The sequence below is a fragment of the Aquarana catesbeiana genome, linkage group LG03, assembly GCF_042186555.1.
Source record: "Aquarana catesbeiana isolate 2022-GZ linkage group LG03, ASM4218655v1, whole genome shotgun sequence".
Classification (NCBI taxonomy): domain Eukaryota; kingdom Metazoa; phylum Chordata; class Amphibia; order Anura; family Ranidae; genus Aquarana; species Aquarana catesbeiana.
In genome coordinates, this window is record NC_133326.1 from 218,262,439 (window position 1) to 218,288,680 (window position 26,242).

Genomic DNA, 26,242 nt, shown 5'->3' on the forward strand with positions numbered 1-26,242 from the left:
TCACAACAGAAACTACCCAAATGACCCTAATCAAAAGTTTACATACCCTGCACACAAGTTGACACAAAGGGGTTTGAATGGCTATTAAAAAGGTAATTATCCTCACCTGTGATCTGTTTGCTTGTAATTAGTGTGTGTGTATAAAAGGTCAATGAGTATCTGGACTCCTGACAGACCCTTGTAGCTTTCATCCAGTGCTGCACTGATGTTTCTGGATTCTGAGTCATGGGGAAAGCAAAAGAATTGTCAAAGGATCTGTGGGAAAAGGTAGTTGAACTGTATAAAACAGGAAAGGGATATAAAAAGATATCCAAGGAATTGAGAATGCCAATCAGCAGTGTTCAAACTCTAATCAAGAAGTAGAAAATAAGGGGTTCTGTTAAATTTCAGCCTGGAAAATTGTTCGGGATGCAAAGAAAAACCCCTAAGTAACTTCAGGTGAAATACAGGACTCTCTGAAAACATGTGGTGTGGCCGTTTCAAGATGCACAATAAGGAGGCACTTGAAGAAAGATGGGCTGCATGGTCAAGTCTCCAGAAGAAAGCCATTACTACACAAATGCCACAAAGTATCCCTGGTTACAATACATCAAACAGCACAGAGACAAGCCTCAAACCTTCTGGCACAAAGACATTTGGAGTGATGAGACCAACATTGAGCTTTTTGGCCACAACCATAAACACTACATTTGGAGAGGAGTCAACAAGGCCTATGATGAAAGGCACACCATTCCTACTGTGAAACACGGAGCTGTAAAGGCACAGGAAATTTACTCAAAATTGATGGCAAGATGAATGCAGTATGTTATCAAAAAATACTGAAGGAACATTTGCATTCATCAGCCAGGAAGCTGCACATGGGACGTACTTGGACATTACAACATGACAATGATCCAAAACACAAGGCCAAGTCAACCTGTCATTGGCTACAGCAGAATAAAATGAAGGTTCTGGAGTGGCCATCTCAGTCTCCTGACCTCAATATCATTGAGCCACTCTGGGGAGATCTCAAATGTGCAATTCGTGCAAGACAGCCCAAGAATTTACAGGAACTGGAGGCTTTTTGACAAGAGGAATGGGCAGCTTTACCATTTGAGAAGATAAAGAGCCTCATCCACAAATACCACAAAAGACCTCAAGCTGTCATTGATGTTAAAGGGGGCAATACACAGTATTAAGAACTGGGGTATGTAAACTTTTGATCAGGGTCATTTGTGTAGTTTCTGTTGCGATTAGGATTTAAAAAGAGTAAACACAGTTGATTAATAAATGGCTTCAGCCAAACACTAACAATGAGTGAAAAAAAAAGTTTGTGTTATCATTCATATTCTCTGAAAATGGCCAAGAAATCATAAATTCTGCCAGGGTATGTAAACTTATGAGCACAACTGTACATCTCTTCTGTTATTCTCAGAGTACATTAGACATTGTGTTCCCTAATCATATAGCTGGTTATATAGAGATTTACCACTGCATACAGAGAGATGTTCAAGAATCAATTTTTTTTCCCCCCTTTTCTTAAGCTTTACAGATCAACTAGCTAAATTATACACCAAAAACTTGTTTGAGATGTTTAGGCGATTAAATCAAAATAAACAGGATTCACAGGGCCAAAAACCAAAATGGACAGTATAAATAATTAAATATATTTTTTTGTTTATACATAAAATTGTATTACATGCCTTGTACAATTGTTAATTAAGATTATGAATCTAAATTAATATAATGTTTGTCCATTAATCGTCACGTTTTCAGCCGATGGGCTGCTTTCACACCGAAAAGTGTTTGAATCACTTGCGTTAAAAAAGCGCAAGAAAAGCTCAAGAAAAATGCATCCCTTTAAATTCTATGCATGTCTTCCACCCATTGAAAAAGCAACAAAATAAATAAATAAAAAATGCACACGTGTTCCGTTTTTGGTGCACTTCTTAAAGTCGCATAAATGCAGTAAAATCGCAGAAGACAAAACAAAAACACTTTTTCAGCAGCCATCATCTACAAAAGGCCGATAACCCCATTTTTTGGACGGTAAAGCGGTGCATTCCTAATGAATCAGCCAACAAATCAATTATGGAAACGTTAGTACTATTCTCCAACACCTAGTGGGGAGTGTGCTGCCACAGGAATTTGTTTATTGGTACTCCTGGCATGTTCCTTCATCTTCTACACCCCCCCCCACTACTGGGAAAGAGCAATAGGAATGAGAGAGTTTGCTGAGGGAACACAGAGCAGGGACAGAGAAAAAAAAAAAAAAAAAAAAAAATCAGGAGAGGTGACAGGACAAACTCTGCTGCCAGGGAGATACACAAGAGGTAAACTTACAATACTAGTGTCTTGTCTTATCTCCCCGATATTCACTCCTTTCTGGGCAGCCTGTGAATGTCAGCACTGTAAAGCTTCCGTTAGCCTTCCTCTGAGCCAAGACATACAATCAAGACTGAATAATGCTAATTATAAAGAGGTCCTTTACCCTGTAAACAAAAATTTAAAAGTCACCAGGTACAAATACTTCAGCCGCAGACTTAGGCCTCATGCACACGAGACGCTGTTAAACTCGCGTTCAGAGGCAGTTGGACACTTTAACTGTCCCTGAACCCATTCAATGTTATCCTGTGTCCATGTACACAGTCTCGTTTTTTGGCGTTCAGGCAGTTGTGTTTAACCTCATTTCTCCAGAAGCAAAAAAATGGGTTCAGGCGCAAACGTTTTCCACGTTTCAGACACTAAACGCCGGTACCGCGTTTGCGTTTATAAGTGTTTTTAAAGGAACATTTTACAACCCGAATTTGGGGCCCCATATCTCGGGGCCGCTTGGTGCTAGGAACCCCAAATTTGGTGTGCTAACAGTTGGACTAACACTAGAACATATCCAAATTTGGAGTTCCTATCACCAAGTGGCCCCGAGATATCGGTCACAAAATGTCCCTCTCTGCTGCAGAAGTGCTTGACACTTTATGACCTGATTTTGGGGCCCTGTATCTCGGGGCCACTTGGTGCTAGGAACCCCAAATTTGGATATGTTGTAGTGCTAGTTCCACTGTGTTAGCACACCAATTTGGGGTTCCTAGCACCAAGTGGCCCCGAGATACGGGGCCCCAAAGTTGGGTCGCAAAATGTCATTCTCTGCTCGACAGACGCTTCTAGACGCAAAACGCAGTAAAACGCGGCATGCAAACGCGGCAAACGGGCGTTTCTAAATACGGTTTCAGCTTTTAAAAACATGTGTTCAGCAGTTTGCACCCGGCATCTCGTGTGCATGAGGCCTAAGTTTTTTTAAAAAAACAAGCAAAACACACACTTAACTGTTCCCAGGTCCACACCTGACCCGACTCTTTGTCGGTCTTTAGGTGCAGGCGCCAGTATCTCAACTGTGGGCAGCCAACTACATGCCTTTTCACAGCCAGCTGCCCACTATGCTGTGAATGGTCCCATAGTCTCCTGGGCATGTGATGTGTCCCAAGAGCCTGTGGAGAGGAGGGGGGCTAGAGAGTGCCAAACTTCAGTTTAGATCACCTTGGTAATCTGACCTGAAGTGGGATTGGGTACCCGTCAAATTTAAGTACCGGCGTCTGATTGCAAACATCCCTGCCATACAGTAAAGCTAAGCCAGTGATCTGCAGATAAACATGGCTTGGTTGATAACCTGTCTCAAGTCTGTGACTAGCCACTTGACCTCAAGATGTGGCCCCCTTTCACGACCAGGCTTTTTTTGCGATACGGCACTGCATTATGCGATGCTGTACCCAAATAAAATGTATGGCCACTCTGTCTACCTTGTGAACAATTCACAGGTCCCAGGGGACATCGGATCACAGCAGGAGCTGGCGGTGCGTGTGCGCGCCCCAGACCCAGAAGGGCAAAAACCACGTACAGGTATGCGATTTTGTGCAGAGAGGTTGCGCTGCTGCAGGAAATGTACGCAGGGCGGTCAGGAAGCGGTTAAAGTGATTGTAAATACAACCCATTCAGTTTAACCACTTCAAGACCAGGACTTTTTCTGATACCTGTTGCTTACAAGTAAAAAATTTTTTTTCTAAAAAATGACTTTATAACCCCCAAACATATTTTTTAGACCCCAGAGAAAAAAAAAATAGCAATCATTGCAATATTTTATGTTACACTGTATTTGCAGCCTTTCAAAACGCAATTTTGGAACAAATTCAATTTCATGAATTGGAAAATATATATATATATATATATATATATATATATATATATATATATATATATATATATATATATATATATATATTAAAATTCTTCATAGGTGAAAGTGTTTCACTGTTACAGAGGAGGTCTAGTGCTGGAATTATTGCTCTCGCTCTAACAATCATGGTTTGAACAATGTTTACATTTGCTCCTACACAGGAGCATATTATGTGTGTATGTATGTAAATATAATATATAGTATTATATTATATAATTTTGTTTTTTTATCACGTTTGTTGCTGTCACAAGGAATGTAAACATCCTTTGTAATAGTTGTCAAGTTTTGTTTTTTTTTTTGGTGGGATCTGGGGTCTGTAGGGCACCAAATCCCTCCTTTACACTTAAAAGCATTCAAAACGTTTTGCGATTTTAAATACGGACTTTGTTTTAAATCTGGCGCCTTTACCACTTGCTTACTGGGCATTTAAAGACCCTTCCTGCCCAGGCTAATTTTCAACACTGTCACTCTTTGACAATTAAGCGGTCATGCAACACTGTGCCGTGACATTTTTTTCACACAAATAGAGTTGGTGGCATTTAACCACTACTGTTTTTTTTTTTTAGCAAAAAATAAGGACAAAAAAAAAAAAAAAAAAAGTAATATAAATATATATATATATATATATATATATATATATATAAAATATTTTGCAAACAGTTTAGTCCAGGTGGTAACCGGCCGTTTACATCACATGATCAGCTGTCATTGGCTACAGCTGATCACGTGGTAAGGGGCCAGGATCTTAAGGATTTTACTCTGATCAACCCAGTATCATTGCTTCGCTGATTACCAAGAGTATCGGGCACACAGGCAGCTCATGCATGAGAGGATGTACATGGACGCCCTCCCGGCAACTTAGGCCCACACTGTGGCAGTCTTTTGGCTACAGCGCAGGCGCAAAGAGGTTAAGGCTCCAGTAAACCGGAAGGGACGTGGTGATATCGCTTTTGGGTTCCTACATCCGAGACCTGATCAAAGCTGATTTGGGCTTTGTTGGGGTCTCTGGCCAGCTGGCAGACGTGCCGGCTGGTCGCTCGGGCCTCCCGGTTGGAGGGATCACATTAGCTCTGTTCTCAGCTGCAAAACAGCTGAGGGGAGGAACAGCAACAGCACACTGATCTTCCCAGTGAATGGCTGTGCAACAGGGGCGTCAGGACAAGTCTGATCTTTGGAGGAGCAGCCTGCGTTCCCAGCATAGCTAGACAATTGACCAAGATGAGCTCTCCTGCTTAGAGGGGTCATTTTTTTTTTTTTTTTTAACAGGAAAGCAGAGGGACTGGCTGTAACACCAGGGATTCCACACAAAAGCAGCAATACAAAAGAAAACAGGATACTTTTTCATACAAGCACATGGTACAGAAAGTAGACATCAAGAATTTGAAATGCTACAGTAGCAAACAATTTAACAACTGCGTGGCCATGTGACACTGTACCCAAATAATATGGTGGTATTTGATCACCTCTGCTTTTCTATTTTTTGTAACAAAAAAAGGCCACCAATTTTGAAAAAAAAACTAACATAAAATTTAACTTTTGGCTATAAAACACTTCCAATTAAAAAAAAAATAAAAAAATAAAATACCGTATTTAAATCGGCGTATAACACGCACTTTTTTCCCCTTAAAATGAGGGGAAAATCGTGGGTGCGTGTTATACGCCGATCCCCGCTAATTGTGATCTATCGGCGGCGATCGCCGCCGACATTCACATAGCATGTAGTTTTAAATATGGCGCCATGGAGTTCGGAGGGACTCAGCGGAGCTGAACGAGCGCCGCCGAAATCACAGTGACTGGGCGGAGCCGAGATACACATAGTCGAGTGTTCTCGGCTCTTTCTGGCGCCGCTCACAGTCACGCCCAGTCCCGCCATTGGACCTGTGTTATGTCCATCATAGGGCGGGACTGTGAGCGGTGCCAGAAAGAGCCGAGTACACTCGACTATGTGTATCTCGGTGGCGTTCGTTCAGCTCCGCCGAGTCCCTCCGAACTCCGCGGCGCCATATTTAAAACTATATGCTATGTGTATGTCGGCGGCGATCTGTCCAAGCATGGACACTGGGGGCAAGGCTGCACTGACCACTGGGGCAAGACTGCACTGACAAGACTGCACTGGGGCAAAGCTGCACTGACAAGGCTGCAATGGGCACGATAAGGCTGCACTGATGGGCATTTTAATGTAAGTTTTTTTCCCTTAAACTTCCCTCCTAAAAGTTTTTTTCCTTAAAATTCTCTCCTAAACTTGGGGTGCGTGTTATACGCCGATAAATACGGTAATAATAATAATTTAGGCCAATATGTACTCGGCTACATTTTTTGGGGGAAAAAAAATCCCAATAAGCGTATATTGGTTTGTGCAAAAGGTATAGCGTTTACAAACTATAGAACACTTTTTATTCATTTTTACTAGTAATGGCGGCAATAAGCGACTTAAAGTGGGACTGCGATATTGCAGTGAACATTAACTGACACTTGACACTTTTTGGGGACCAATGACACTAAAACATTAATTAGTGCTCAAAAATAAGCGCTATACTGACTAGGGCTGCAACTAACGATCATTTTCATAATCGATTGGTTGGCCGATTATGGTTTTGATTAATCGGTTAATAACCTTAAAGTGTGGTGTATAATTTAGTTAATATGTAAAAGTTAAAAAAAAAGGCAATTAATTCTTAAATATCTATATGGAGTGGTAAATATAAATAACCAACTATGTGGTGAGGGAGCAAAATATCTAATCCACTCTGAGAATAACAGACAGAAGAGATAGTATATTAGAGGATATATATTGTATATACTAGGGTTGTACCACTTTTTTAGGACCGAGTACAAGTACCGATACTTTTTTTTAATGTCACGTGACAGTGTTTTTTTTTTTTTTAAAACAGTGTTTTCTTTTTTTGGGGGGGGGGGGGTTGGTGAACTGTGTATGTGTGTGTTTTGTTTTTTTTTACAATAATATTTTTTTTATTCTTTATATGTTTTTTTTTTTTTAATCAGCCCTGTTGGGGGGCTTTGGTGAGATATCAGGGGTCTTAACAGACCTCTAATATCTCCCCCTTGAGACAGAGAAAGAGACAGAGGATAGAGATTCCCCAGTCCCTTTCTCTGCAGCCTCAGCTGCACTGAAAATGAATGGAGAGAAGACAGCGGCTCCTCTCCATTCATAAACTGACACATCGTAATCACAGGAGATTACAATGTATCAGTTATGTGAATGGACAGAGTCAGCTGACTGTCCATTCACACAGCGGAGAGAGACAGCAGAACGGAGGGGACAGAGAAGGAGAGGGGAACGGAGGGGGACAGCGGAGAGACACAGGGAAGGAGAGGGGAACGGAGGGGGACAGCGGAGAGACACAGGAAAGGAGAAGGGAACGGAGGGGGACAGCGGAGAGACACAGGGAAGGAGAGAGGAACGGAGGGGGACAGCGGAGAGACACAGGGAAGGAGAGAGGAACGGAGGGGGACAGCGGAGAGACACAGGGAAGGAGAGAGGAACGGAGGGGGACAGCGGAGAGACACAGGGAAGGAGAGAGGAACGGAGGGGGACAGCGGAGAGACACAGGGAAGGAGAGAGGAACGGAGGGGGACAGCGGAGAGACACAGGGAAGGAGAGAGGAACGGAGGGGGACAGCGGAGAGACACAGGGAAGGAGAGAGGAACGGAGGGGGACAGCGGAGAGACACAGGGAAGGAGAGAGGAACGGAGGGGGACAGCAGAGAGACACAGGGAAGGAGAGAGGAACGGAGGGGGACAGCGGAGAGACACAGGGAAGGAGAGAGGAACGGAGGGGGACAGCGGAGAGACACAGGGAAGGAGAGAGGAACGGAGGGGGACAGCGGAGAGACACAGGGAAGGAGAGAGGAACGGAGGGGGACAGCGGAGAGACACAGGGAAGGAGAGAGGAACAGAGGGGGACAGCGGAGGGGGACAGAGGAATGGAGGGGGCATGGAGGAGGATGCAGTAACAGCCAGCGGTGACTGATGACCGCTGTATGTCACTAAAGCTGCTGAAAGCCGCTGGGGGAGAATCTTGTAACTCCCCCACGCGCCGATCACAGCTGTCTTCCAGGTATCGGGGGGAAGCATCGGGAGCATTTGCCCGAGTACAAGTACTTGGGCAAATGCTCGGTATCTGTGCCGATACTAGTAGCGGGACAACCCTAGCATATACCATTAGAGAAGAGATATACTGTATATGCTATTAGAGGATATATACTGTGAGGGTATATACACAGGGCGAATCTGGTAAATATCAGACTCGGATGAAATTTTTTTATTAAAAAAAAAAAAAAAAAAAACCCACACAAAAACAAACGCACACACAAATACGTCTTCCTTGGGGGGAAAAAAAAAAAAAAAAAAAAAAAAAGTCATTTTAAGAACGTTCGCTCGATTGTCTGTTAGTGGGGTCAAATCGAAGTTCATTTTCAAGGAATTTTCAGACAGTAAATGTGGTTTTTGTTCAGAAATTACAGTCATTTTAAAAACAGAATGTTAAAAACAAGTGATCCGTGTGGCCAGCATAAGGCTCGGTGCACACCTATGCAGTTTGCTTTTGATCTGTTTCTGCAGTGCTATTTTGCTGTGAGTTTTGATTTTTGCGCACGTGATTTTGCTGCGATTTGCGTTTGTACATTATTTTGGCCAATTTGTTGTTGGGCAGACTAAAAAACAAAGTGCTCCAAAAACGCATTACATGCTTTTCTGCAGCTTCTCCATTGATGTATTGGGGGAAAAAAAAAAAAAAAAAAAAAAAAAAAGCACCCTGACCCTTTCCAAATACGCAGCGGCTGAAAAAAAGCATAGATGTGAACGTGTCCTATAGGAAATCATGTAAATGAACTGTAGTGCAATTCTGCAGAAAGCACCAAACATCACATAGATGTAAACCAGGGCTAAGATGTTTAGTAACATAATGGGGCAAAAAAAAAAAAAAAAAAAAATAGCAGATAATCACTACTGTAAGGGGTTCATTTTTTTTACTGTGTTACTGTAAAAGTAATAAGTAGCAATTATGTGCTCCTTTTTCCTTTTGTACTATAAAGGGCTCGTTTTAGTTTTAACCCCATTATGTTACTGGCCGATTAATCGATTATGAAAATAGTAATCGATTAATTGTTTCAGCCCTAGTACCGACACTGGCTGGGAAGGGGTCAACATCAGGGTGATCAAAGGGTTAACTGTGCCTAGTCAGCATTTTACTATACTGTGGGAGGTGCTTTTACTACAGGAAGACATGGATCCTAGGTCCTGCTTTTCAGAGACACAGGATAAAATGCCTTCCCTCCTCTCAGAACAGAGATCTGCCATGTTTACATCGGCAAACCGCTGTTTTGCCTTTAGCAGCAGACAGCCAATTAAAAAATTGGTTGGGGTGAGAATACCACTGGATTCCAGGACAGGTAAGTGTCCTAATAATAAAAGTCAGCAGCTACAGTACACACACACACACTAACAAATATAATAAACACCCTGACCTCCCTATCTCCAGTGGGGCGCTAGTCTCTCTCTTTCCTCACAGGATCAGAGACCCCGGCTCCTGCTGCTGCCACTCAAATCTTGAGAGCAGGAGTCAAGCTGTGCACGGCTCTGGAGCAAGTGTGCTTCCTATGCTAGCACACAGAAGAGGAGCCAAAAGAAACACAGAGAAGAGAAGGTTCTGGGCTGCTCTGTGCAATATCAATGCACAGAGCAGGTAACAATACCAAGTTATTCACACTCTTTACAACCGATTTAAGCCTGCTCCTTTGAGAGTTAGGCTTCATGTACATGGGACGTTGTTCAACCTCTCCTGAACAATTTACCTTGACAGTTGGAAATGTCCGTTTAGCCACGTTTGCGTCTATAAGCGCTTTTGTTGAAATGAAAAACATCTGTAAAATAAAACGCTGCTAAAACGCAAGTTACTGCGTTTGAAACGCCAAATGCCTGTAACAGCTTTTAAATGCCTCTGAACATCCGTCTGAACACATTTTCTTGCTTTCCAAAAAATGCTTCTGAACTCAACTGCCTAGAAACAACTGGAAACTGCCCTGTGTACATGTACTGATAAGATAACAGAGGAGAGTTCAGGGGCAGCTGAGAAAATGTCCATTTACCAGCAGCAGTGTACATGAGGTCTTAGGAGGTTAATACTCCAAAACCCTTAAAAAACATTAAAGCTTAAAAATAGGATAAGAAAAAACAGCTTCTTAAAATACCGGTATTAGTCATTTGAAGAACTCATGCAACAGACATGTATACGGCAACTAGCACATGATCTAAGATTACAATCATATGACTGAATAACTGAAGGATCAGCAAGAGCTCAGAAAATACACATCAATCTCAGGGTTACAGTTTCAAAGACATCTCAGTGTCTAATTCAGCAAAAAAGTTTTTAATATCAAGACAGGAAATTGCTATTTGTGTCAGTGGGATTTATACTTTAACCACTTCAGCTCCAGAAGGTTTTATCCACTTCCTGACCGGGCCATTTTTTCCCCGATACGGCTGCGTTGCTTTAACTGACAAATGTCAGTTATACGCTATAACCAAACATTGGATGTCTTTTCCCACAAAGCTTTCTTTTGGTGGTATTCGATCATCTCTTCATATAATAAAAAAAAAAAAAACAAACAAACACACACACACACACACACACACACACACACACACACACACACACACACACACACACACACTTTTCTACTTTCTGCTATAAAAATCAAAATTTAGGCCAATTTGTATTCCGCTATATAATTTTTTTTTTTTTTAAACACCAAATTGGTTTGCGCAAAAGTTTTAGCATCTACAAACTATGGGATAGATTTATGGATTTTAAAAATTTTTTCCACACTAGTATTGGCAGCAATCTGCGATTTTTTAGCAGGACTGCAGCGGACACTTTTTGGGGATCAGTGACACAAATACAGTGATTAGTGCTAAAAGAAAAGAAAAAAAGGGGGGGGGGGGGCAGCACTCCTAGGGAATACTTTAATAGTGTGGGGGATGGTCTGACTGAAGGAAGAGAGACATCTGTGTTCCTGATTAGCAGAAACACAAGATCTCTCTCTTCCCCTGTGACAGAACAGCAGGGATCTGCCTTGTTTACATTAGGCAGTTCACTGTTCTGCCTCTCCTACAAATGATCGGTGGGTCAGGCGGCCATCGGACCCGCTGAATGGCTCCAGCGGAGTGCGCCCCAGAGCAGACAACGGAAATCACGTACAGGTACGCAATTTTGCACTTAAGGGCTGCCCTGCCGCAGTAAAAGTAGGGAAGTCCTTAAGTAGTTAAAAGGCAATAATATGTTTAGAAGAAGGTGGTCTGTCCACTGACAGTACATGGCTAAATGTCCATTATAACAAGTTAAAACAGAACAGTTGCTGAATACCACATACACTCAACAGCATTATTTTTATGTACACCTAGTTAATACTGGGTTGGACCCCCTTTTGCCTTCACAACTGCCTTAATTCTTCGTGCCATAGATTCAATAAATGTGTTGGAAACAGGTCTCTAAATTTTAGTCCATATATTGGACATGATAGCATCACACAATTGCTGCAGATATGTTGGCTGCACATCCATTGAGAAAATTTCCCGTGCCACCACATCCCAAAGGTGCACTATTGGATTGAGATCTGGTGACTGTGGAGGCCATTGCAATACAGTGAACTCATTCTCATGTTCAAGAAACCAGTATTCTAAACTGTCCAACTTTGGTGAGCCTATGCAAATTGTAGCCTCAGGTTTCCGGTTCTTAGCTGACAGAGTGGTGCCCGGTGTGGTCTTCTGCTGCTGTAGCCCATCTGTTTCAAGGTTTGATGTGTTATGCGTTCAGAGATGATATTCTGCATACCTTGGTGGCTCGAGTGGTAATTTGAGTTACTTTGGCCCTTCTATCATCTCAAACCAGTCTGCCCATTCTCTTCTGACAAGGCATTTTCCTCCACACAACTGCCGCTCCAAAAAAAAAAAAAAATATTTTATAGAAATTTTCTCTTTCGGACCATTCTCTGTAAACCCTAGAGATGGTTGTGCGTGAAATCCCAGATGGTCAGTTTTTTTAAATCAGACCAGCAGTCTGTCACCAACAACCATGCCGTGTTCAAAAGAAACAAGGGGGGGAAAAAAAAAAAAAAAAAAAAAAAAAAAAAAAAAAAAAAAAAAAATCGCCTTTCTTCCCCATTCTGATGCTCGGTTTGAACTTCAGCAAGTCAATTTGATCATGTTTAGATGCCGAAATGCATTGAGTTTCTGCCATGCAATACACACACACACACACACACACACACACACACACACACACACACACAGCGGGGACGGAAAGTATTCAGACCCACTTCAATTTTTCACGCTTTGTTATATTGCAGCCATTTGCTAAAATCATTTAAGTTCATTTTTTTCCTCATTAATGTACACACAGCACCCCATATTGACAGAAAAACACAGAATTGTTGACATTTTTGCAGATTTATTAAAAAAGAAAAACTGAAATATCACATGGTCCTAAGTATTCAGACCCTTTGCTCAGTATTTAGTAGAAGCACCCTTTTGATCTAATACAGCCATGAGTCTTTTTGGGAAAGACGCAACAAGTTTTTCACACCTGGATTTGGGGATCCTCTGCCATTCCTCCTTGCAGATCCTCTCCAGTTCTGTCAGGTTGGATGGTAAACGTTGGTGGACAGACATTTTTAGGTCTCTCCAGAGATGCTCAATTGGGTTTAAGTCAGGGCTCTGGCTGGGCCATTCAAGAACAGTCACGGAGTTGTTGTGAAGCGACTTCTTCGTTATTTTAGCTGTGTGCTTGGGGTCATTGTCTTGTTGGAGGGTAAACCTTCGGCCCAGTCTGAGGTCCTGAGCACTCTTAAGGTTTTCGTCCAGGATATCCCTGTACTTGGCCGCATTCATCTTTCCCTTGATTGCAACCAGTCGTCCTGTCCCTGCAGCTGAAAAACACCCCCACAGCATGATGCTGCCACCACCATGCTTCACTGTTGGGACTGTATTGGACAGGTGATGAGCAGCGCCTGGTTTTCTCCACACATAACGCTTAGAATTAAGGCCAGAAAGTTCTATCTTGGTCTCATCAGACCAGAGAATCTTATTTCTCACCATCTTGGAGTCCTTCAGGTGTTTAGCAAACTCCATGCAGGCTTTCATGTGTCTGGCACTGAGGAGAGGCTTCCGTCGGGCCACTCTGCCATAAAGCCCCGACTGGTGGAGTGCTGCAGTGATGGTTGACTTTCTACAACTTTCTCCCATCTCCTGACTGCATCTCTGGAGCTCAGCCACAGTGATCTTTGGGTTCTTCTTTACTTCTCTCACCAAGGCTCTTCTCCCAATAGCTCAGTTTGGCTGGACGGCCAGCTCTAGGAAGGGTTCTGGTCGTCCCAAACGTCTTCCATTTAAGGATTATGGTGGCCACTGTACTCTTAGGAACCATAAGTGCAGCAGAAATTTTTTCTTAACCTTGGCCAGATCTGTGCCTTGCCACAATTCTGTCTGAGCTTTTCAGGCAGTTCCTTTGACCTCATGATTCTCATTTACTCTGACATGCACCGTGAGCTGTAAGGTCTTATATAGACAGGTGTGTGGCTTTCCTAATCAAGTCCAATCAGTATAATCAAACACAGCTGGACTCAAAATGAAGGTGTAGAACCATCTCAAGGATGATCAGAAGAAATGGACAGCACCCGAGTTAAATATATGAGTGTCACCGCAAAGAGTCAGAATACCCAGGACCATGTGATATTTCAGTTTTCTTTTTTAATAAAGCTGCAAAAATGTCAACAATTCTGTGTTTTTCTGTCAATATGGGGTGCCGTATGTACATTAATGAGGAAAAAAAAAAAAAATGAACTTAAATGATTTTAGCAAATGGCTACAATATAACAAAGTGAAAAATTTAAGGGGGGTCTGAATACTTTCCATCCCCACTACATACATCACACAGGGTTTGCGAAAAGCAATTTATATTCATCATTGCAAAGCAAGAAAAATCTGAGACTTTGTTGCAGCAAAACATAGTATACAAAAGATTCATAAAAGATCAAAAGGTTTATTCTACAAAATGATAACACACATACGTTAAAATCTTTGATCACTGAAAATGCACATAATTTAGCATTAGATAGGCAGGGGAAAAGACAAGGGAAGTGCTCCCCTAAAGTAAAACCTCCTTTATTTAGACACCATGAAAAAATAAGATGCACTCACATGGTTCCAGTAAACACACCTGTTGCAGAAAAGAATAGAGCCAGAGTGAGTCTACAAACCTAAATGGCTGCTCCATGATATGTTGCTGCCTGCAGTCTGGGGCTCTGAGCCACGGGATCGGTACGGAGACACTCGCTCACTGAAGCCTATGGCGGTACGATAAAGAACCATGGTGGCCGTCGACACTGGACCAATGTGCTGAGGGGGTCACAGGACACAAGTCTGTGTACTCCCAAGTTGCTATGGATACTACAATGCATGTCCGAGGGCGTAGCCTCCTTCAGGCATGCTCAATAGCACACTTCCCATCTCCCTAAAAGCAAACCGGCTCAGAGTAACAAGAGGAGGCATTAACCCCTTTTAGTCAGACGGTTCACAAAGGGGCATAGGAGTGAGTATATTATATATATATATATATATATATATATATATATATATATATATATATATATATATATATATATATATATATATATATATATATATATATATATATATATATATAAATTTTACACACACACTGAGCCATCAGCAGTACTAGATACAGTGTCTTGAAAAAGTATTCATACCCCTTGAGATTTTACAATTTTTGACATGTTACAACCAAAACGTAAATGTATTTATTAGAATTTTATGTGATGGATCAACACAAAGTGGCATATAATTGTGAAGTGGAAGGAAAACGATAATAGGATTTTTATAACAGCTTACCTGTAAAATCCTTTTCTTTGAAGTACATCACAGGACACAGAGCCATAGTAGTTACTATGTGGGTTATGGCCACCTTCAGGTGATGGACACTGGCAAGCCCTAAGACAAAAAAAGTCCACTCCTTATATAACCCCTCCCACTGCTGGGAGTACCTCAGTTTTGTAGCAAAGCCATACACTCGTATACAAAGAAGGGAGGGACCTCTGTGTCCGCTGATGTACTTCAAAGAAAAGGATTTTACAGGTAAGCGGTTATAAAAATCCTATTTTCTTATCGTACATCATGGGACACAGAGCCATAGTAGCTACTATGTGGGATGTCCCATAGCAATGCCAACTGAAGTGAGGCGGACAACAAAAAGTAGGGCACCAAGAGACTAGGACTCATACTGCAGTCTGCAGTACACTGCGCCCAAAGGCGATATTCTCATTACCTTTTACATCTACTTCTACTAAAATCTGGTAAATGTATGGACTAAAGACCAAGCTGCAGCCTTGCAGATCTGAGCCATGGAGGCTTGGTGATGCACCGCCCAAGAAGCACTAACAGCCCTGGTGGAGTGCACTTTATTACGAAAAGGAGGAATTTTCCTCTTTAAACCATAAGCTTGAACAATCACTTGACGAATCTATTTAGAAATAGATTTAGACGCTGCCTGTCCTCTTTTATGACCGTCTGGCAACACAAACAAAACATCGGTTTTACAAATCTGAGCGGTCACCACATCAAGAGAACGTAGTGACATCTCTTCCACAGAACGAGGTTCTGGAAAAAATTAGGGCAGAACAATATCCTGGTTTAAATGAAAACCTGACACTACCTTCGGTAGGAATTTAGGATGAGGCCGCAATACAACCTTATCCTTATAAATAATCAAATATGGCTCTTTACAAGAAAGAGCAGCCAACTCTGATACTCTTCTTGCAGAAGATATGGCAACCAAGAAAATTATTTTCCTCGTCAAGAGGACCAAGGGAATATCTCGTATTGGCTCAACAGGCTGTTTTTGTAATGCCGACAGGACTAATTGAAGTCCCAAGGGTTCAGGGGTGACCTAACTGGAGGATTAATCCGCGTTACCCCCTGAATAAAGTTTCGAACCAGAGAGTGTGAAGCAAGTGGTCGTTGAAACACCGACAAGGCTGACACCTGGCCTTTGATAGTACTCAAGGCCAGCCTAATTTCTAATCCCATCTGTAGGAATTCAAGGATCCTATCTATGACATATTTCCTGGGGTGCCAACCCCTGGATTCACACCAGGAGACATAAGCCTTCCAGAGTCTATAGTATGACTCTGGAGGCCGGCTTCCTAGCATTAACCAAAGTAGTAACTACTGAAGCCGACAGCCCACGGTCTTTGTGGGTCTCAATAGCCAAACCATTACATTTAGCGTTTTTAAGGTAGGATGGAATACCGGACCTTGCGAGAGAAGGTCTGGCCACAGTGGTAGGGTCCCCTACCGCCATCTTTACGATCTCGGCAAACCAAGATCTCCTGGGCCACAAGAATCACTTCCTTCCCTTCTTGCTTGATCCTGCGAAGAAGGCGCGGAAGCAGCAGAACCGGAGCGAACACATAGATCAGTGAAAACTGATCCCATAGAAAAACCAAGGCATCTATTCCGTATGCTATTAGATCCCTTGTCCTTGACGCAAACAGATCCATGTCCGGAACTCCCCATGTTCGACAGGAAGATGTCGGAGTGAAGGGACCATTCTCCCGGGAACAATTGTTGGCGACTCAAGTAGTCTGCCTGCCAATTCTCTATCCCTGGAATGAAAATTGCCGATAGGCAAGAAATGTTGTTTTCTGCTCAAGATAGAATATGATTCACCTCTCTCTGGGCCGCACAACTTCTCATGCCCCCTTGGTGATTGCTATAGGCCACTACTGTGGCATTGTCAGATTGGATCCTGATAGGACAATTTTGTAGTCTGAGCGTCCAGCCCTCTAGGGCCAGGCGTACTGCCCGAATGTCTAGAATATTGATGGGCAAGGTCATCTCTGATTTGGACCATTTCCCTTGGACAGACACTTCTTCCAGGACTGCTCCCCAGCCAAGAAGGCTGGCATCTGTTACCACCTTCCAAGTAACTGGTAGAAAGGATTTTCCTTTTTGAAGATTCTTGAATATCGACCACCAATTGAGGCTCTGATGCACTTTGGGGGATAAACGCGTTGGGAAGTCCAGAGCTTGGACCTTGTTCCAAGTTGACAGGATACGGTTTTGCAGCAGTCTTGAATAAAACTGCATAAGGATTGGCCTCAAAAGAAGCCACCATCTTCCCCAATAATTTCATGCAAAGTCGAAAAGAAGGATTCTTTGTTTTGACCAACTGAATCAGTTCCTTTATGGAACTGATACTTTCCTGGGGCAAAAACACCTTCTGAACTGTATCTATGATCAGCCCCAAGTACTGCAATCTCCTTGATGGTTTTAAGGAGGATTTCTCTAGGTTGAGAATGCAACCTAGGTATTCCAGGTAGCTGACTACGGTGACCAAACTTTGGTTTAAGTGGGCTACCAACAGTAGAATGTCTAAGTAGGCTAGTATCGTTACCTTGAGCCCTTAGCCTGGCTAAAGGAGGAGCCAGGACCTTTGTAAACACTCGAGGTGCAGTAGTTAGACCGAACAGCAAAGCGACAAACTGAAAATGAAGATCTTCTACCTCGAAGTGTAGAAATTTCTGGCGAGTGGGGAAAATCGGCACACGGAGATAAGCATCCTTGATGTCGATTGACGCCAGACATTCTCCCCCTTGTAGGAGGGAGACTACTGATCGGATTGACTCCATGTGGAAAGAACAGATATTAAAAAACTGGTTTAGAACTTTGAGATCTAAAATGGGTCTGACATCCCCGTTTGGTTTTGGAACTGTGAAAGGGTTTGAATAAAACCCTAATCCTTGCTCTTCCAAGGGGACCACCGATAATCACTCTTTGAGACAAGAGATGATCCAAAGCTAGAAAGAGAGACCTTTTTCACTGGATCTCTGGGAACGCTTGACCTGAGAAAACGAGGAGACGGGAACTCTTGGAACTCTAGTTTGTAACCTAGAGAAATTGAGGAAGCCACCCATCTGTCTTGACTTTGATCTTGCCAGACCACTGAAAACTGTAGAAGCCTTCCCCCTACTCGAGCGAGAAGGGGCGCCCCTTCATAAGGAAGCTTTAGTATTTGTTTTGTGGGTTTCCTCCCCCAGGTCCTCTTTTGGCCCTGGGACTGACCCTGAGGTTTACCTCTTAAACCTGACAGTGGAGGCCGTTTGTGACTGCCTGGAGGCTGATGCCCCTGGCACTGGAGAAGAACGTTTAAAAGAAAAATGCTTAACTTCTTCTTAACCGGTAAAAGGGAACTTTTCCCATTAGAAATTCTTTGGACATACTTATCCAGATAGTCTCCAAATAATCGTTCACCATGAAATGGGAAACCAGCCAAGAGCTTTTTGCATGGCTCTTCGGCTGACCTATTATTCAACCATAGGATTCTAACGCACATGTACCAGCCCTAGCATGAGCCGTGAGGCCTGGAGAATAGAATCTTTAATAGCGTCTACTGTAAAAAGACAACGCTTCTGATATCCTGGCCAAAACCTGGGCCTGCTGATCAGGAATAACCTTGAGTACCTCTATAAAAATGGTTCTTTAAGGACTGAGATACCCTGATCGCTGCCAGCACAGGCTGAACAACTGAACCTGCAAGCGAAATATAGTTTTTAAAAAGGAATTCAAACTTATCTGTTGGATCCTTTAGTATATGGGTATTGTCTACTGGACAAGTCAGGTTTTTGTTTACAGAGGATATAGCAGCATCAATTGCTGGAATCCCCCATTTCTTATAGAACTCTTCCCTCCATAGGATAAAGTATTGAAAACTTTTTTCGGAGGGAAAAACTGTTTATCTGGGTGCTCCTACTCAGAATACATAAGCTTTCTTAGCCATGAATGGATAGGAAAAGCATGAACAGATTGGGGAGGCTTTAGTGAACCCAAACCAGAAGTGGGCTCATCGACTGACTGCGTTACTGGCAGTAAAAATGTGGAGCGGACCAATTCAGTGAGAGATTGTACCAACAACCTTTCCTGTGAACCTGATCCCATATTAGGTTCTTTGGAAGAGGAGACATCAGCCTCTCCCTGGTCCTTTGGGAGAAATTCATCATCTTTCGCCCCTTGTTCCTCAAATTGAGGGTTCTGAGCAATGGATGGGGACCTGCTACGCCTAATCCCACTCTGGGATGCGATTAAAACATCAATTTTTTGCTCCAAACTTAAAATGGTTGAAGAAAAAACTTCCTTAGTAATAAACACAGGGGCTGCAGTGTTAAGAGCAGCTGCAACACTTACCCCTCCTGATGGCTCATTCTGACCAGCAATATTACTCTCAGGGGAGGATGCCATCTTTTTGAGATGGTTCTAGGCTGCCGTGTGCCGTATAGTCCTTCTAGAGCCCTTTTTTGGAGGAGTTTTTAACCCCCCTTCTGACCATAGCCCAATGCACAAAGCAGAGTTACTACCAGAAGGAATGCATCCACTGCTGGAGCAATAGTTCAGCTCTGCTGCAACTATTAATGCTCAGCCTGATGCAGTAGTAAATGTGCCAAAAGGAATGCCTGTGTTACCAAAACCTCTTACATGCCATGCCACCTTTGCTCTTGTGTTCCTCCGCAGCTTGCAACAGCAACAATGGTGCCTTTTAAAACACTTTCCCGCATTGGAAGATGCAAACGTCCTGCTAAGCTCCGCCCCCCCCCCCCCCCCCCCATCTACAGTCCTTCCTCTTGCTTTCAAAAAAAAGAAAAAAAAAAAAAAAAAGTTTTTCCCCCGCGTGGGCTCAGATCCTATGGGGTCCACAGGGAGAGAGGCAGTAATGGCGAAAGGGGGGCCTGGAAGCCACCGAGCCGTTCGCACCATTGTTTAATTTTATTTATTTTAAGCACTCCTTCCCCAAGAAGAGGGGAAGGAAAAAAAAAAAAAAAAAAAAAAAACACAGCACAGGGAGGCGTCTGCTGGAGAGGTAACCCCCCCCCCCCCCAGACTTACCGGAGGTCTGCTGCCGGCCGAAGAGAAAACTGCTGTTTCCTGGACACATTGCAAGCTCTCTGAGACGCATGAGACGGAAAGTGCTCTATACAGCCCCCAGTGGCGACACATAGGCATGACAACATTTACCAAATTAAAAGGAGACATTCATAAGAATTTTTTTTTTTTTTTTTAATTTCTTAGAAAACTCCACTTACCTTTCCCGCCGCAGGGTTTTCTGTGGTAAACAGACCCAATCTTCACCCTTCTCAGTGGGTTCTGTTAAACCTTCAGGAGCTGGGGATCCTCGGGGAAACCCACAATCCTGGACCTGTAATGGCACCACAGCCAGTAAAACTTTATGGCCTTAATACCAAAAAGTACTGGATCCCGGGGTCCAGCTCTCTAAAAAGAGAAGTGTTACAGGCAAGACCTAGTCTCTTTGGATACGAGGCTCGGGTACCATTCAATTTGGCCAAAAAGACACTTTGAATGGATCCGGCAGCATGGCTAGCCCCAGCAAGGATTGTTCCAGTGGAGCTCAGCACAGCACATCTTTACTCGTGACCAACACCTTAGACACTGGCGAAAAAACTGAGGTACTCCCAGCAGTGGGAGGGGGTTATATAGGGAGTGCACTTTTTGTCTTAGGGCGTGCCAGTGTCCATCACCTGAAGGTGGCCTATAACCCACATAGTAACTACTATGGCTCTGTGTCCCGTGATAAACGATAAGAAAAATGGTTTTCAAAAGGTTTTACAAAGAAATATCTGTAAAGTGTGGCGTGCATTTATATTCAGCCCCCGAGTCAATATTTTGTAGAACCACCTTTCTCTGCAATTACAGCTTAAGTCTTTTTGGGGATGTCTCTACCAGCTTTGCACATCTACAGAGTGACATTTTTGCCTAGTCTTCTTTGCAAAATAGCTCAAGCTCTGTCAAATTGAATGGAGAGCACCTAAATCCAATTGAGAATCTGTGGCAATTTTCGAATCTTGCCACAGATTCTCAATTGGATTTAGGTCTGGACTTTGACTGGGCCATTCTAACACATAAATATGCTTTGAGCTAAAGTAAACCAATCCATTGTGGCTCTAGCTGTCTGTTTAGGGTCGTTGTCCTGCTGCAAGGTGAACCTCTGTCCCAGTCTCAAGTCTTTTGCAAATTTTCTTCTAAAATTGCCCTTTATTTGGCTCCATCCATCTTCCCATCAACTCTAACCAGCTTCCCTGTCACTGCTGAAGAAAAGCATCCCCACAACATGCTGCTGCCACCACCAATGTTTACAGTGGGGATGGTGTGTTCAGGGTGATGTGCAGTGTTAGTTTTCCACCACACATAGTGTTTTGCTTTTAGGCCAAAAAGTTCAATTTTGGTCTCACCTGACTAGAGCACCTTCCACGTTAGCTTTGTCCCCCACATGGCTTCTCACAAACTGCAAACGGGACTTCTTATGGCTTTGTTGCCACTCTTCCAGAAATTCCAGATTTGGAGTGCACGACCAATAGTTGTCCTGTGGACAGATTCTCCCACTTGAGCTGTGGATCTCTGCAGCTCCTCCAGAGTTACTATGGGCCCCTTGGCTGCTTCTCCGATTAATGCGCTCCTTGCCCGGCCTGTCAGTCTAGGTGGACAGCCATGTCTTGGTAGGTTTGCAGTTGTGCTAGAGTCTTTCCATTTTTGGATGATGGATTGACCAGTGTTCTGTGAGATGTTCAAAGCCTGGGATAATTTTTTTTTTTTTTTTAAATAACCTAACCCTGCTTTACACTTGTCCACAACTTAATACCTGACTTGTCTGGTGTGTTCCTTGGACTTCATGATGCTGTTTGTTCACTAAGGTTCTCCAACAAACCGTTGAGGGCTTCACAGAACATCTGTATTAATATCGAGATTAAATTAATCACAGGTGGACTCCATTTACCAATTAGGTGACTTCTGAAGGCAATTGGTTCCACTAGATTTTAGTTAGGGGTATCAGAGTAAAGGGGGCTAAATACAAATGCATGACACTTTTCACATATTTGTAAAACTTTGGTCCCAAGACAGAACTTTGGGGTACCCCACTTACCACTCCAGACCATCGGCCGATGCTGCATCTGTCCCCCGGCACCTCTGCACTGAGAACCGAGCAATCTAACACCGCCGATCACTCGGTTTTCAGAGCTCTCCGAGCAAAGAGCAGCTGACTGTCAGTCACAGCTCTCTGCTCTTCTTCCGCCTCGCTCACTGGAGGGATGAACTGTGGAGGGGGCGGAGCAGCCATCTCAGGATCTCAGCTGCTCGGTCCAGGCACCTGGCGGATCTAGACCCCATGGTCAGTATGAGGAGGTACCTGGACTGACATTGGCGACTTCTCCTTTAAGTGATTACAATACAGTACTGATTTCAACGCCCTCATTTAACCCTTTTGGTGTCATATTGTCCAGTGTGAAAATCCAGTAGGTTTTCCTAGTACACAATTTATTGTTTTCTTTTCCTGACAATTGAGGTGAAATAGCTTAAATTCCAAATAGCTTTAGAACCGGCTTGCTGCCATTGGGAAAGTGGGCAAAGTGTTGCGGGGAATACTGTTCCGTGTCACCCTCTATCAAACGGTGATGTTCCCAATCGCTCAACCTACATAAACTTTGTACGCAGGGACACCGCAAACCATATGCCACATATTGTGAGGCACACGTGATGAATGCTTTTGCTTCATATGTCTTCCCATCATTACCAATAAAGGTTTTCTAGTAATATATGAGCATGCTTTGCAGTTGATCTTCCTGCAGGGATAAGTGCCTTTTAAATCCAGGAACATGGGCATACCATCTATCCTCTTTGTGCCGTTTTGGATTTTACTGGATGCCATAAAATTTTTGCAATGTGGGATCTCTGATCAGTATCGGCAAATGTTTCCTGACCAACCTACTTATGGATTGAAATTAGTGATAAAAGTGATTCTTTTTAGAACCCTCCTCCTGTAATGGCCCTTTTGATGTTGTGTTTAACAATACTTTGCTCTTATAATCGTGGTCTGTCATGCAATTCTGTCAAAGTCTTTGGAACTGACTGGATGGCATGTTCTTTTTCTTAATAGGTGATGGCATAGCCGTACCTCTTTTTGTAGAAAGAATGTGTCCATGAACTGAAAATAATTATGCTCCAAGGCAAACAAAATGCACTGCGAGATAAAGTGGGCTTGGGATATGTTAATGGACTCATGTTTGACAAAGTAATTAAGTGCTTCCATCCCAAACCTGTGCTCAGTGGACGTATATAAGGAGCAGACATCCAGTGACAGCCACAAGTATCCTTCTTTCCATCTGTACTTTTTTCAAAATATCCAAAAGATAAACAGAATCTCTTATATAGCATGGCAGATCCACCACCATCGGCTGAAAGAAGAAATCTATATATTGTGCAAATGCATTGGCGAGTCCCCCCATGATTGCAGCCCAGACCTTGTTGGTAATCCTCTGGGAGAGAAACTAAACCTAGTGAACCTCATTTAAATCAGTAGATTAGGTTGAAGAGTGCAGGATAAGAATCTTTTCTTCCCAACATAATTTAGCATTGCCTTGCTGTACACTGTGGAACAAGGCATTAAAATTTATGTATGCCACTGTGTGGTGGTGAAATTAACCATCTCCCACCCTCTCTTCAGAGTAGATGGCTTCATTTTGGGGGGGGGGGGGGCCCTCTACTCTGACTACCTGTGGGATTCGGGCAAGGCTGCTTTTAAATGTGAGACTCCTGCAGGGCTGGAAGATTGGTGAGTGAATCATTATGCATCCAGCAATTAATGTGCAGAGAGGTCTCTCTCTCCCCCTTGTATAAGAGGGTGGGAGATTGGTAATTTCATGACCACACAGTTAGCTGCATACATGCATCTTTATGTCTTGTGCTACAATGTACAGAAAGACAAATGCTAAATTATGTGCATTTTCAATTATTTGCATTTTCAGTGATCAAAGATTTTAGCATGTAGGTTTTATTGTTTTGTATAACAAACATTTATCCATTATTAATCTTTTGTATACTATGTTTTTCCTGCAACCAAGTCCCATGGGAGAGATTTTTCTCTTTGCAATAGTTAGGGACGGAGCAGCTGTGAACTCACATGTCACTCACTCCTTTTTTTGGCCTTATATTTATCATTATGCACACAATGTCAAATAACACTCCTGGCATTGGTTTAACATAGCCCAATGCTGCTTCAAAGCACTGTCCCAAACAGTCAAGGGTTGCTGCAGACTTCTGGGAAAAGAGCATGGTTCACATATGCTTGAAACAAATATTTAAAAGCTCCTATCGCTTACCAGTTTCCAATTGCATTGCTTATTCCCCATCACTAAAGTTAACAAAAAGGACGGGCTCATCCCGTGACATCACCTGGTGATGCCATCCTTTGTTTACTTTAGACGAGGGGGTTGGAGGGGGGCGGCTTACCAGCTCCCAATGACATTGTCGGTTCTCCCTGGCAGAGGCAGTCTGCATTAGCTATTGTAGTCCTGAACATTCTACCCAGCAGTGACAGCGCTGGGATATACAGGAGCTGTCATTCGGCCCTGCAGCAAATATAAAAAAAGGGGAGGGGTCACCCAGTGATGTCATGGAATGACCCTGCCCCTGTGTTTACCTTAGTAGCAGGGGAGAATGACATCTCTTCTCACAGCACTGTCTCTTGCTAGTGAAACAAAATAAATAATTATGAATCGTCAAGTTCCACTGATTGTCCTTAATAACAAGCCAACCCCCAACCATGGCCACCGTTTTACTGTGTCTCACTGCACCCCATCAGTCATAATAAGTTACCTCCACCGCCAACAGTTTCCACTCTGCCTCCTTATCCTCATTTCAGTGACAATGATCACTTCTTGCTTTGCTTTCCATTCCACACCAAACCGGATAACCTCTTACTCCGGTTCTATACCCTTTACAGTCTGTGGATGAGGAGAAAACATGGAGCACCAACTATAAAATCCCAGCCAAAATTCGTTCCCACTCTACCTACTCTAAACGGTTCACAACCATTCTCCTCTCTGCATCATCCCTTGAGTCGTTTCCCTTCTGCACCAACCCATGAGTTGCTAGCCACGAGCAGGCAGCAGTAAGAGAAGGACTGCACATCTAAATAGAGCTACTGCTGCAGACATAATTTAACAGTTGCTAGCTGCCTAGCTGATACTTTAGCCAGCCAACTGGCAGTTGCTGAATAAGAAGAAAGCAGTGGCACGTTACATGTTTCTCTCAGAAAAGATTTCCTTTAAATTTTGCTGTGCGATAGGCTCCCAAGCAGAGGTCCATTACCGCATTATAATGAAACTCCCTTTTATTATCACCAGCTTTCTGGAAACAAATTTTGGAATACAAGTCTTGTTACAGGGGAAGAAAAAAATAAAATAACCCACAACAAGGAAATTTACTTGGCGCATACAGCCTAAACAGCTAGACAGTAGTGAGAGGTACCTGTGTATAGGAACCAACCAGGTTCTGACTTCAGCTTGCTCACTAAAGCTTTGAAAAAAAAGTTAGAAGCTGATTGGCTGCCATACACAGCTGCTCCAGATTCTGCATGCTCCAGGTTTTCATATATTCCCCTCTAGATGTTCTTTAATGATTATTTAACTCCAGAAGTTGCAATACTTTTAGAAATAGGCCGAGTTAAGGAGTTAGTCCAACAAGGTGTATGCCACCTCATAGGACTTGTCTTAATTACTATTTACATTTTTACTGAGCGCCAGGAGTACAGCCATCATAACACTTCCAGTGCTCTGACAAGAAGTTTGCTCTGCCACAAAGCAGCTCCTCTACTTCTACCACTCCACTGCCCATTCACAAAAAATACTGTGTTTCGTGAATGGGTTCACATAATACATAACCTTCCTTGATTGTGCAAAGGGAGAGGGGGGGGGGAGAAAGGGGAGGGCAGAGTAGCTGCAAACCACTCTGTAGCTACTGAAATCAGAGATCCATAAAAAGGTCAATACCCCAGAAAAATCTTACCTTGATCGTAACATTGCCTTTGGTAACTTTTCTCATGTTGAAGCCAACAGTAGGAATCATGTCTTCTGTGAACTGACCTGACTAAAGAGAAAC

At 43.1% G+C, this 26,242-nt stretch overlaps 1 protein-coding gene across 1 annotated transcript in view; it reads right to left on the reverse strand.

The window, feature by feature from the left end:
- LOC141131934 (ADP-ribosylation factor-like protein 8B-A) overlaps positions 1–26,242 on the reverse strand; it is a 108,135-nt gene that overhangs the window by 38,243 nt on the left and 43,650 nt on the right. The window contains exon 2 of the mRNA XM_073619771.1: positions 26,150–26,230. Coding sequence (XP_073475872.1) covers positions 26,150–26,230 — 81 coding nt within the window. The remainder of the gene's footprint in view (positions 1–26,149; positions 26,231–26,242) is intronic.